Raw genomic sequence first — 10,684 nt, 5'->3', positions numbered from 1 at the left:
GAAATTTAAATAAATTGGAAAGAAAATATGTGCCCTTTTGTTCTCTTTTTTTTCAGCATATTTGTGAGATTCATTTAGGTTGTACATATAGTTGTAATTTGCTCATTCTCTGTTGTATGAATGAATATACCACAACTTATGCAATCTACTGTTGGAAATTTGCATAATTTCCAGTTTGGAGCTGTTACACATAGTTGAACACATATATTTTATAAAAAAGTATAGAGTTTTTGATTTTAGTGATAGGAGACTAAGCAATTCAAAAAAAAACCTCTCATTAGGGAACCAAACAAAGCTGAATGAAATAGTAAAAAATAAATTCAAAGATATCTGAAAACTAGGATAGGAAATATTTATCCAGCCAAAGTATGAGGGAGAACAGGTCCAAGAAGCAGTGAATTTGGTGGACGTTTTTCTTTTGAAAAAGTTTAACCACTCTAAAGGGAACACTGCAAGAGTTAGGAGCTCTCAGAAGAGGTTATGGCTTCTTGATGAAGCTATGGATACGGAAATTGGAGTCCAGAGCTCTGGTAAAACCCCATCGCTTTTGATTGGGACTCCAAGGAAGATATGCTAGGAATAAAATTTAGCCAGAACCAAATAAACCCTCCTGTGAAATAAAGCATATTTGCAATTTGCTTTCCATAAAAAAATTGTATGGATTTTCATTTGTATCACCACCAGATGTGAAACTCTTTTCTCATGTTCACATTGACATAATTATATCTTGCTGAATCAAAATTTTTATTAATTTTGTTTCCATTTTAATAATTATGTTATTGTTTTAAGCTTAGTTGTTTTGCTAACATCTGACCCATCAGCTCATTAAGATACTGAAAGTAACTATAAGTAACAATTAAACATTCATGTTGTTTACTGGGTTTTCATTTTTTTCAGTTGCTTTTCCATCTTTATTATTTCACTGCATTTTACATTTTAATAAATCTATTGATATTAGAATAAATTTAGTGTAAACTTTTCCTTAAATATTTAAGGACTTATTCTAGCATTCTTTAAAGAATAATTCTCCACTGAATTATAAAACCATACTTTGGCCAAATTTTTTATTATAAACTTATTTTCCCAAATTTATCTTTTCTGATAAATAGATCACATTACCAGTTATTATGGAAACATGATCCCAAATGTTCAGTAATGGGAGAAAAATTAAATTGCAGTTATTGTAAACTTGAGTTTTATGGACTAAAGGCTGTATACACAATGTGTGCAAATATTTGATGGATGAATAAGAAAAATAATACTTTTCAAAATAGTTAATATTCTGAGAAAATGCATATTGTATATGGAAAAAAATTAGAGCATTAACTTGCCTAGAGAAAATGATCTTAGTTTTGTATGAGCTTATAAAAATGGCAAAAAAATAATGAGTATTAATATCTTGCTGTCAGCCCTAGGCAATGTGAGCTAGAATTGCAGTTTATTAGTTTTTTCAAGGCGATTTTCTGAAATTTACAGAATTCATTTGAAAGAAAAAGTAAAAGAAAAAAATAAAAGGTGAGAAATCCTTAAGAAGTAAAGTCCTGTAATAACCAGTAAGGGAAAATTATATAGAGATTGGGTCAAGATGGCAGACTGATGACATTTCTCCCTTCCTACTGCAAATCCTTGTAAATGACAAGAAACGCATGTTTATGTATAAAGAATAACTACATAAGGTATTGGAGGGAAAAAAAAGACAAATTCCTGGAAGATGGAAAGCAGATGGAGCTGGGGCACTGACAGGATGGAGGTGGAGGTGAGCACAAGAGTTTAGGGCCCTGAATTGGAGAGGAGGAGGAGGTGGCAATGGAGGGGAGGGGTATAGACCTAGCAGCTACACATTTGGGAAAGGGGAGGATCTGAAGAACAGGAGGACCTCCCAGGCTCAAGGCAGTGGTGGGCTCGAGAAGTGAGGTGGGGCAGGCAGTGTTTGGCAGGAAGGGGAGGCTTCTCCCCTGGCAGGAAGCTGCGCTACGGAAAGAGGGAGGAGACTGCTGCAGCAGTAGCTACTGGTGGGAGCCTAATGTGGCAGAGGGGCTGCCGACACCTACGCGGAGGCTGAGGGCCCCCAAAAGGAGTGCTGGAGGTACCACCGCCAACCTCCTCGCCCACCCCTCTGCCCTCCTGACGCGATCCTCGCCTACGGGGGGTCTTCCCCTCCCAGCACTTGCAAGCTGCCGGCTCATCGCCTGCCAATCCTCCTTGGACACAGGCTCACCGCAAAAGAAGCTGCGAGGTGTCCGATTTGGGCACTTGAGGCCCTAGATCCGGGGCGGTGGACGCCAGGCAAGGCAAGGCAAGGCCATTGGTGGGCGCCTGGATGGAGAAGGGGGATGGGATGGACTCCTGCAGGAGAAAGGGGGCGGGGGCAGGCGCCGCCGGGTGAGACTGAGGTGGAGGAGGAGGGAAGGGGGGAGTGAGAAGGGCAATAGGAAAGGAGGGTAGCTTTAGGAGCCAGACAAGACCTTGAAGGTGAGCGCGGGGAGAAGAGGGCTCTGGGTGGCAAGAAAGCGACTGGGGGTAGACAGGGGGCGTGTGAGTAGCCTACTGGGGAGTTCAGAGCAGGAGGACGGTGTGAGTGAATGCGTGCATGCGTGCGGGTCAGGGCGGTGGGGGGATAGGCGCTTTGCAGGGTATTTTTAAAGTGGGCTTCAGTGGCGGGTGGTGGAGGCTGGGGTCTCTGAACCAGGAGGTAGCCCGCCCCCTTCTGCAGAGTTCCTAACCCCAGCAGGCACCACTGCTGCTGCTGTCCTTCCCGGCAGCCTAGAGGAACCAAGGAGGGAGAGCACTTTCGGGCACACAGCCAGGATTTCCAGCATTGCTGCCAGGCTCATGGGGAAAATATATAGGCACTGGCGCAGGGTGCATGGAGATGTCGCTGTTGGGAGACCTTCACCCTACCTTAAGGCATGTTGAATGTTCCCTTCTTATCTTCTCTCCTCCTGTTGCAGACATGAAAACCGTCAACTCACAGGAGGCCGAAGGGCAACAAACCAGGGCAGTTGCAGGACGGGCCACTGGGTGTGCAAACATGACGAAGAAAAAAGCCTCCCAAAAGAAGCAGAGAGGCAGACCTTCGTCCCAGCCCCGCAGGAACATCGTGGGCTGCAGAATTTCACACGGGTGGAAGGAAGGCGATGAGCCCATCACCCAGTGGAAAGGAACCGTTCTGGATCAGGTGCCTATAAATCCTTCTCTTTATCTGGTGAAATATGATGGAATTGACTGTGTCTATGGACTGGAACTTCACAGAGATGAAAGAGTTTTGTCTCTTAAAATTCTTTCCGACAGGGTGGCATCATCTCAAGTCAGTGATGCAAACCTTGCAAATACCATAATTGGTAAAGCTGTGGAACATATGTTTGAGGGTGAGCATGGTTCTAAGGATGAATGGAGAGGAATGGTCTTAGCCCAAGCACCTATCATGAAAGCCTGGTTTTATATTACCTATGAGAAAGATCCTGTCTTGTACATGTACCAGCTTCTAGATGATTATAAAGAAGGAGACCTCCGTATCATGCCAGAGTCCAGTGAGTCTCCTCCAGCAGAGAGGGAGCCAGGAGGAGTTGTAGATGGCCTGATAGGTAAACATGTGGAGTATACCAAAGAAGATGGCTCCAAACGGATCGGCATGGTCATTCACCAAGTGGAAGCCAAACCTTCTGTGTATTTCATCAAGTTTGATGATGATTTCCATATCTATGTCTATGATTTGGTGAAAAAGTCCTAACTGTTAGGGTAAACTTTGCCACATTTGTGGAAACAAGTGTGTACTTTGTAGACATGCAAAATAATGTTACTTTTCAGTGTATCGAAAGCTTAAGGGTCCCTGTTAATTCGACATCTTTGCCAGCATAACTATTGTTTTGTTCTGAAAAATACAAATTTGTGTGGACATGACATGCTGTGTGTAAGGAATTTATCATGTTGAAAAGATTGGGTGTGTTTGGTGGATGGGACATGAAAGGAAGGAACAGCTGTAAATTCAGGCTGCGAATAAAGTTCAGCCAGTACCATAATCAGTCATCTAAAAATGAAATAGGACTTAGCTGGTCTGGTCTAGGGAGGTGGGGTGGGGGAGAGAAAGAACCAGAGATGGGCTGTGGGGGAAGGGAGAAGAGGAGGTGGCTGCTTAGGAGGAGGTGGGGAGGGGGCAGAAATAGAAAGGCTCCTAAGGGGGAAGGATGACCTAAAAGACAAGGAGGCCCCCCCCACCCCCGACCTGGAGGGGATGAAGAATAACAGAGGAAAGTGAGATCCTGGGGCTTAGAGGAAAACAGACAGAATAAATTGGGTAGAGAAGGACACAAAGAAGCTTAGAAGAGGTCCAGAGTAAGGGAGAGAAAGATGAAGTTGGCAGGGACCTGGAGAGAGGCTAAAAGGATATTCAAATGGTGGCCTATGAGTGAGTGAGGAGCCAGAAGGGGAAGGACACAGAGGAAGAAGGAATTCTAAGAAAAAAGACTGACAGAGAGAGTGAGAATACAGAAAAAAAAAAAAATATATGGAGAGTGGGGTCCAGGAGAGATGGGAAGACCTAGGAAAAAGTAGGATTCCTGGCAGTATCCAAATTGCCCCCTCTGGCTTTGTGCCCAAAGGATGTGACAATAGTCAAAGAAACCAGATGGACTGGAGGTTCCCTAGAGGGACATTCTGACAGGAATGTCCCATGAGTTAAGCAGAAGTCAATTTTATACCTAAAAGGCTTTTATTATTTCAAGAAGTTCATGCCACACCTGCTGAGCAGAACCCCCGCCTCAGCCTAAACACACTAACATGGTGTTCCATACGCAGGGAGCTGTGGGTAGCTTCCTCATATTTTCCAGAGGACCCACTTCTCTCAGAACTTAAAAGATGTGCCACCTTGCATTTGGAAAGCATTTTATCCAGAAAAATGGAAACTTTCTAAACCCAGGTACAGCAGTCCCCTCACTGTTTTTCCTCCTCCTGGGCTATACCTTGCCTCCTTATGGAAGAGGTTCATCAGAGGATTGAGCCTAATGTTTCTCTCCAGGGCATGGGGAATACTTGACTGTCCATACTTCTCTCAGCAGCTGCCTGAAACCACAGGTGGCTCCACCCAGTGCTTCACCAAACCGAAGGGCTGCCGCCCTCAGAGGCCCTATTCTGGCTATACCCCGACAAAGCCAATGGCTACTGACCCTTCATAGGTACTTCCTGACCAGTCTTGCCTGCCTCAAGCACATGAGGAGCTGTGATCGAAGTTTGTGCAGTTCTATTTCCAGGTGAGATAAATGGCATGGGCAGTTGGGCTAGGAGTATAACTAACTCCTTTGACTGTGTAGTGCCACATAGGTGATTGGTAGGGGGGAAGGTGTGGTGCTCCCATCCCCAGTAAACTCCCTCAGAGATACTGTGTCCCAACACATGGGTCTCTGTCCTTCTCTTCCTCTTCTTCTTGCCTTTCCCCAGTCTGTCTGTGGAAGTTCCTTTCAAAACCCTCTCTCTGGTTTTCCCATTTCCTACTTCGCTAAAATATACCCCTGCCCTCAAAGAAACAGTTTTGATGACTCCCCACTGCCCAGGCTCCCTTAACTCCATGCATAGCAGGGAGAGGGGGAGACAGGAAGCTTCCAGGAGTTGAAAGAAGGTGGTAATTCAGGTTCATTCTCTCCATCCAACATGACCTGGAGCTCTTTGTCTCAAGAATTACACAAGGCAAGCCCACTTCACCATAGCAGGGATAAGTTTTCTTTCATACATCATATAATTTAGCCTAGCAAACACCTGCTGGCCAGTCATGGGCCAATTTCAGCCCACTGTCCTATTATGTTTCTGCCATTTCCCATTTTAAAATTAGCTACTTAGACATTTGGGGGACTTCACATGGCAAAAATCCACATTTCTGGCTCACCTGAAAAACAAAAACAAAAACAAACACAGAAACAAAAATCCAAGGATTAAGGCCCACATTCCGACAAGGATACAAGCAGCTGGCTCTGAGGAAGGGCTCAGCCCATTTTAGACTCAGAATGCTCTCTCAAGTTGGCCACACCCCCAGCTGGCCTGCTTCATTCTAATAAAATGCCCAGTTGTCCCCTGGAGGTATTTGCATTCCTAGCTTTGGGTCTAGACCCAGAGGAAACTGCCTAACCCCCCTTTGGCTCACTTTGACCCCATTTGCTTTTAAATCTATTTGCTTTATCTCCATCTTACCAATACTTACTTCAGGTGGGCTCTCTGCCAGGCAGTCTTCTAGGAACTGGTACTTAGGATATGGTAATAAACAAAAGAAACAAATAAAATAATACTACCATCATGGGACTTTCATTTTAGTGTGGGAGACAGACGATAGTCAAGATACAATAAGTAAAATATAAAGTATTTTCAAAGTGTTAAGTGTTAGGAAGGAAAAAATAAAGCAAAGAATGAGGGATTGAAATTCCAGGGAGGAGGCTGATGTTGGATAGGACAGATTGTGAAATCAAAGAGGGCCTCACTGAGAGCATGGTTTTTGAGTAAAGACTTGAAGGCAATGAGAGAAGTGGCCTTGTGGCTGTCTGTGCTAGGAGGGACAGCAATTGCTGAGGTTCCAAGGCAGGAGTAGCCCTAGCATGTTCAAGGAACACTGAGGATACCAGCATGCCTGGAGCTGAGTGAGAAATATAGAGGATACTCAGGAAGTGAGTTCAGAGAGGTGATGTGGATACCAGAGAAAGAGGCCTCAGAGTTTTTATGTTCCCAGAATGGAATTTGACTTTTACAGTGAGTATGGTGGAAACTCATTTGAATATTTCTAGCAGAAGCTGGATATGATTCGTTTTGTCTTTTAACAGGACCATTCTGGAAACTGTGCAGTGTAATGTCTGTGGTTAAAGTTTGAAGAAGAGGTCAAATGTACCAATGAAAAAGAGTAGAGACCTATATTGAAATTTACATTTAAGAAACTTGAATCATAATAGAGGTGATATTTAAGATGAATGATGACCGTATATTTTATTCAATTAATGGATCTGCCAGCAGAATATTCTTGAAGTTGTATAAAGTTTTACAAGCATAACACTTCTGATGGAGGATCAAATTACCATGATATGACTACTACTAAATGTGTGAGACATTCAAAATAATAAAAAATACATAGTGCTTCTTTAATCTGTTTTAATATTGCAAAAAAAATACCCTTAGATCTCTTTATTACAACATACACAAAATAAATTCCTCATGGAAAAATGTTAATACTTAAATTTGGAAGGTAATATTTATATAACTTTTAGAATAAATTGAAAGTGAATGTTTATTTTTTTACCGTGAAAATATGGAAATATATTTTAACAGAAGAAGGTGAACAAGTGATGAAAGAAAAGTTTGATAAGTTTAATTATTTTAAAACATACAAACCCCTAATTTCAAAAATCATCATGAACAATTTGGAGTAAAAAATATTAGGGTACAAACTTTGATAGTTAAAATGAATTAAATAGATAAAAATATATTCAATGAAAAAATAAACAGTCCATAGAAAACTTGGCAAAGTATATGAATAGACAATTCACAAATAGATCAAAGTCAATGAATATACATTACCTTACTGTATAGTTTTCATAATATGTCATCTAGCATACTATATAATCTACTTAATATGTTTATTTTTGTTTCCCTGCCAGAATGTAAATCCTGAAAGTGCAATTTTTTTCCTTTATACTCACCAGTGTATCCCATGTCCTTAGAAGAGTACCTGGCATACAGTAAGTGTGTAATAAACATTCATTACATATATGAATCTCTTCTATTAACTATGAATTAACTAAGAAAATGAAAATTAAAGTAAAATAATCTCACACACATTAGATCAGCAAAATGTGAAGTTTTAAAATATGTATTGGGCAGTTAAACAAGTGGGAGATCCTATACAATGTAGGTGAGTTTGTCAGAAAGAAATTTGCCATTATCTAGTGATGACATACATAGAGGTTAGTGTATTCCCAGCAATTTCATTCTTATATATTGTTGAAAGGCAATTCTGTATGTGTCTCTCATGTTACTGTACATCTGGCAAGCAAAACACTGACTTGTTTCTTTTGAGCTATCTCTTGAAAGGTGTTTGTAGAATGGAAGGTAATATTTTCAAATTATATATCTGATATTTAATATTCACACTAAAGAACTTCTATAATCCAACAATAACAAAAATTAACCAAAAAAGTGGGCAAATTATTTGCATAGATATTACTTCAAAGATGTATAAGTTGCCAATAGGTATATATAAAGATGTTCAACATCACTAATCATCAGTGAAGTGCAATTTATAACCACAAAAGTGTATCACTTCATACCCACTGAGATGGCTTATATAAAAAAACAAACCAGAAAATATTAAGTGATGGTGAAGATGTGGAGAAATTTAAACTATGGTGCACAATTGGTGGGAATTATAAAAAGATTGAAAATGATATGGCAGTTTCCCCCAAAAAAATATTTAAAAATGTAATTTTCATATGATTCAGTAATCCTATCCTTGGGTAATCCTATTTCTTTTTTTTTTCCATTTCTTGGGCTGCTCCCACGGCACATGGAGGTTCCCAGGCTAGGGTTCTAATTGGTATATAACAGTATATACCAAAACAATGAATGCAGGATGTTGAAGCAGTACTTATATGCCTATAATCTTAGCAGAATTATTCACAATAGCCAAAAGATGGAAGCAACACAAATATCCATTGCCAGATGAATGGATAAACAATATATATAAATACAATGTAATGTTATCCACCCTTGAAAATGAAGGAAATGCAGATATATACAACATAGGTGAAACTTAAGGGCCATTATGTTAAATGAGATGAGCCAGACACAAAAGGTCAAATATTGTATGATTCCATTTATATTACTTACCTGGAATAGTCAAATTCTTAGAAACAGAAAGAAGAACAGTGGTTGGCAGGGCCTGGGGGGAAGGAGGAATAGGGATTTATAACTTAGTGGGTACCGAGTTTCAGATTGGAAAGATAATTTTTGATGATGGACGGTGGAATAGTTGCACAACAGTGTGAATGTATGTAATGCCGCTAAGCTATATACTTGGAATGGATAAAAGATTATGTTATGTTTATTTAGAGCAAAGTAGTAATTTTTAAAAGATATTATCTCTAGTGACATCATCCAGATGGCAGATAAGAGGCATCTGACCTTCCTTCCTCCAAAAGATGCACTGAGTATGCAGCTACACATGGATGAAATTTCTCTGAGAAAAATCCAGAAACTACTTCACTGACTCCTACACACTGTACATCTGAGAAATGGAATAGGAAAGGATATGCAAGAGGAGTAGCACTCTTGCTATGAAGCCCATTTATGGCACATGTTGTCTTAGGAATCAACTCTCAACTCCTTGACTATCCCTATGGAGTGAAGGGTTTCACCAAACATCTAGTACTCCAATTTTTATGGCTGCCACTGAAGGACGGGCCCCTGAATCACCTAACTCTGATAGAGAATAGGGCTTGCACTCATAGGCCCCATGGGAGCATGGCAAAGGAAGCAGTTATAAAATGGTGCATGAGCACTCCCACAGTTATATTTTCCAGGCTTAGTGCAGAAAGAGCAGACAAAATTGTCCATCTCCTAGTTACACTGTGGAAGGGGTTTGACAGCATATGTCCACAGTTTGCTACCTGAGAGGTTGTCTTCTAATCAGCCTATATGTGGGAGCAGACTGAGAGTCTCCCGGAAGCCTGAAAGAACTTATGGGCACATCCCCTATATCTCTTCCTGCCTTGCTTGAACAATAAAAGTAAATCTCTAGGTTCAACCTAGAAAGCACTTGTCCACACATCTAGCACCAATATTATTAAGGCTGCCTCCTGAGTAACAGGCTTCTAAATCATTTAAGCTGGGAGGTGAGGGGGTTTGAAATTCACAAGTCACCAAAGACCACTCAAAACAAGGACATGGTTATCTCTGGGCACACAAACACTCCCAGAGACTATTCCCACTGGCTAATCACAGAGGCCAAACATCCAGGTCCTGGATTCATCATGATAGGTGAGTATTCATCTGCATAACTAATGTCCTGAATATCCCAGCTGCTACTTGAGGTTTGGCTTCCAATTAACCTATATAAAGGAACTGAAGGCCAGGCAATTAGCAGTTTACTGGGAGTCTGAACAGACATGTAGGCCTTTCCCATGCCCTTGGGACACTGAGGTATCTTGTTACTCCTTAATCTACTAGGAGCCACTAAGAAAAAAAGATGGCAGCTTGAACAATCACAGTGGTTTAAGAGGCAACTGGGAGCTCCCACTAGGCTGATTGATGATGTTCATCTAGGATACAGGCCAGTCTGTTTTATGTAATGCACTGACCAACACAGAGAGTCTAGGAAAGATAAGAAAAAGTATTCTTCTGGGCAAATAACAAGATAAATTTCAAGGAATCAAACTTAAACAAAATGAAATAAGTGACTTATCAAACAAAGAGTTCCAAATAATATTAATAAAGGTACTTACTGAAGTCAGGAGAGAAGTGCTTAAAAAGGGGAAAATTACAAATGATATACCAATTAAATTTTTAAAAATATTTTTATTAAAGTATAGTTGGTTTACAATGTTGTGTAAATATCTGCTATACAGCAAAATAACTCATACATATATACACTTTTATTGCATATATATTTCCATCATGGTCTATCACAGGAGATTGGCTATAGCTCTCTGTGCTATACAGT

At 40.7% G+C, this 10,684-nt stretch overlaps 1 protein-coding gene across 3 annotated transcripts; it reads left to right on the top strand.

Moving 5' to 3' along the window:
- The first annotated feature begins 1,888 nt into the window (after nucleotides 1-1,888).
- On the top strand, nucleotides 1,889-3,900 carry SPIN2B (spindlin family member 2B). 3 transcript variants are annotated; one of them, XM_047765464.1, is made up of 2 exons: nucleotides 1,889-2,291; nucleotides 2,952-3,900. In XM_047765464.1, the coding sequence occupies exon 2, from the start codon at nucleotides 2,954-2,956 to the stop codon at nucleotides 3,728-3,730; it is 777 nt and encodes a 258-aa protein (XP_047621420.1). In that variant the 5' UTR covers nucleotides 1,889-2,291; nucleotides 2,952-2,953; the 3' UTR covers nucleotides 3,731-3,900. The 3 variants fall into 3 exon arrangements, with proteins under 3 accessions (XP_047621420.1, XP_047621419.1, XP_047621421.1); XM_047765463.1 differs by having other exon boundaries at nucleotides 1,889-2,296; XM_047765465.1 differs by lacking the exon at nucleotides 1,889-2,291 and adding an exon at nucleotides 2,413-2,472.
- The last annotated feature ends 6,784 nt before the right edge of the window (nucleotides 3,901-10,684 follow it).

The sequence above is a fragment of the Phacochoerus africanus genome, chromosome X (genome assembly GCF_016906955.1).
Source record: "Phacochoerus africanus isolate WHEZ1 chromosome X, ROS_Pafr_v1, whole genome shotgun sequence".
Classification (NCBI taxonomy): domain Eukaryota; kingdom Metazoa; phylum Chordata; class Mammalia; order Artiodactyla; family Suidae; genus Phacochoerus; species Phacochoerus africanus.
This window is presented reverse-complemented; position numbering and strand designations above follow the sequence as displayed.

Excerpts from the sequence above, each read along its gene's own strand:
- SPIN2B (XM_047765464.1), top strand. The coding sequence starts at position 2,954 with ATGAAAACCGTCAACTCACAGGAGGCCGAAGGGCAACAAACCAGGGCA.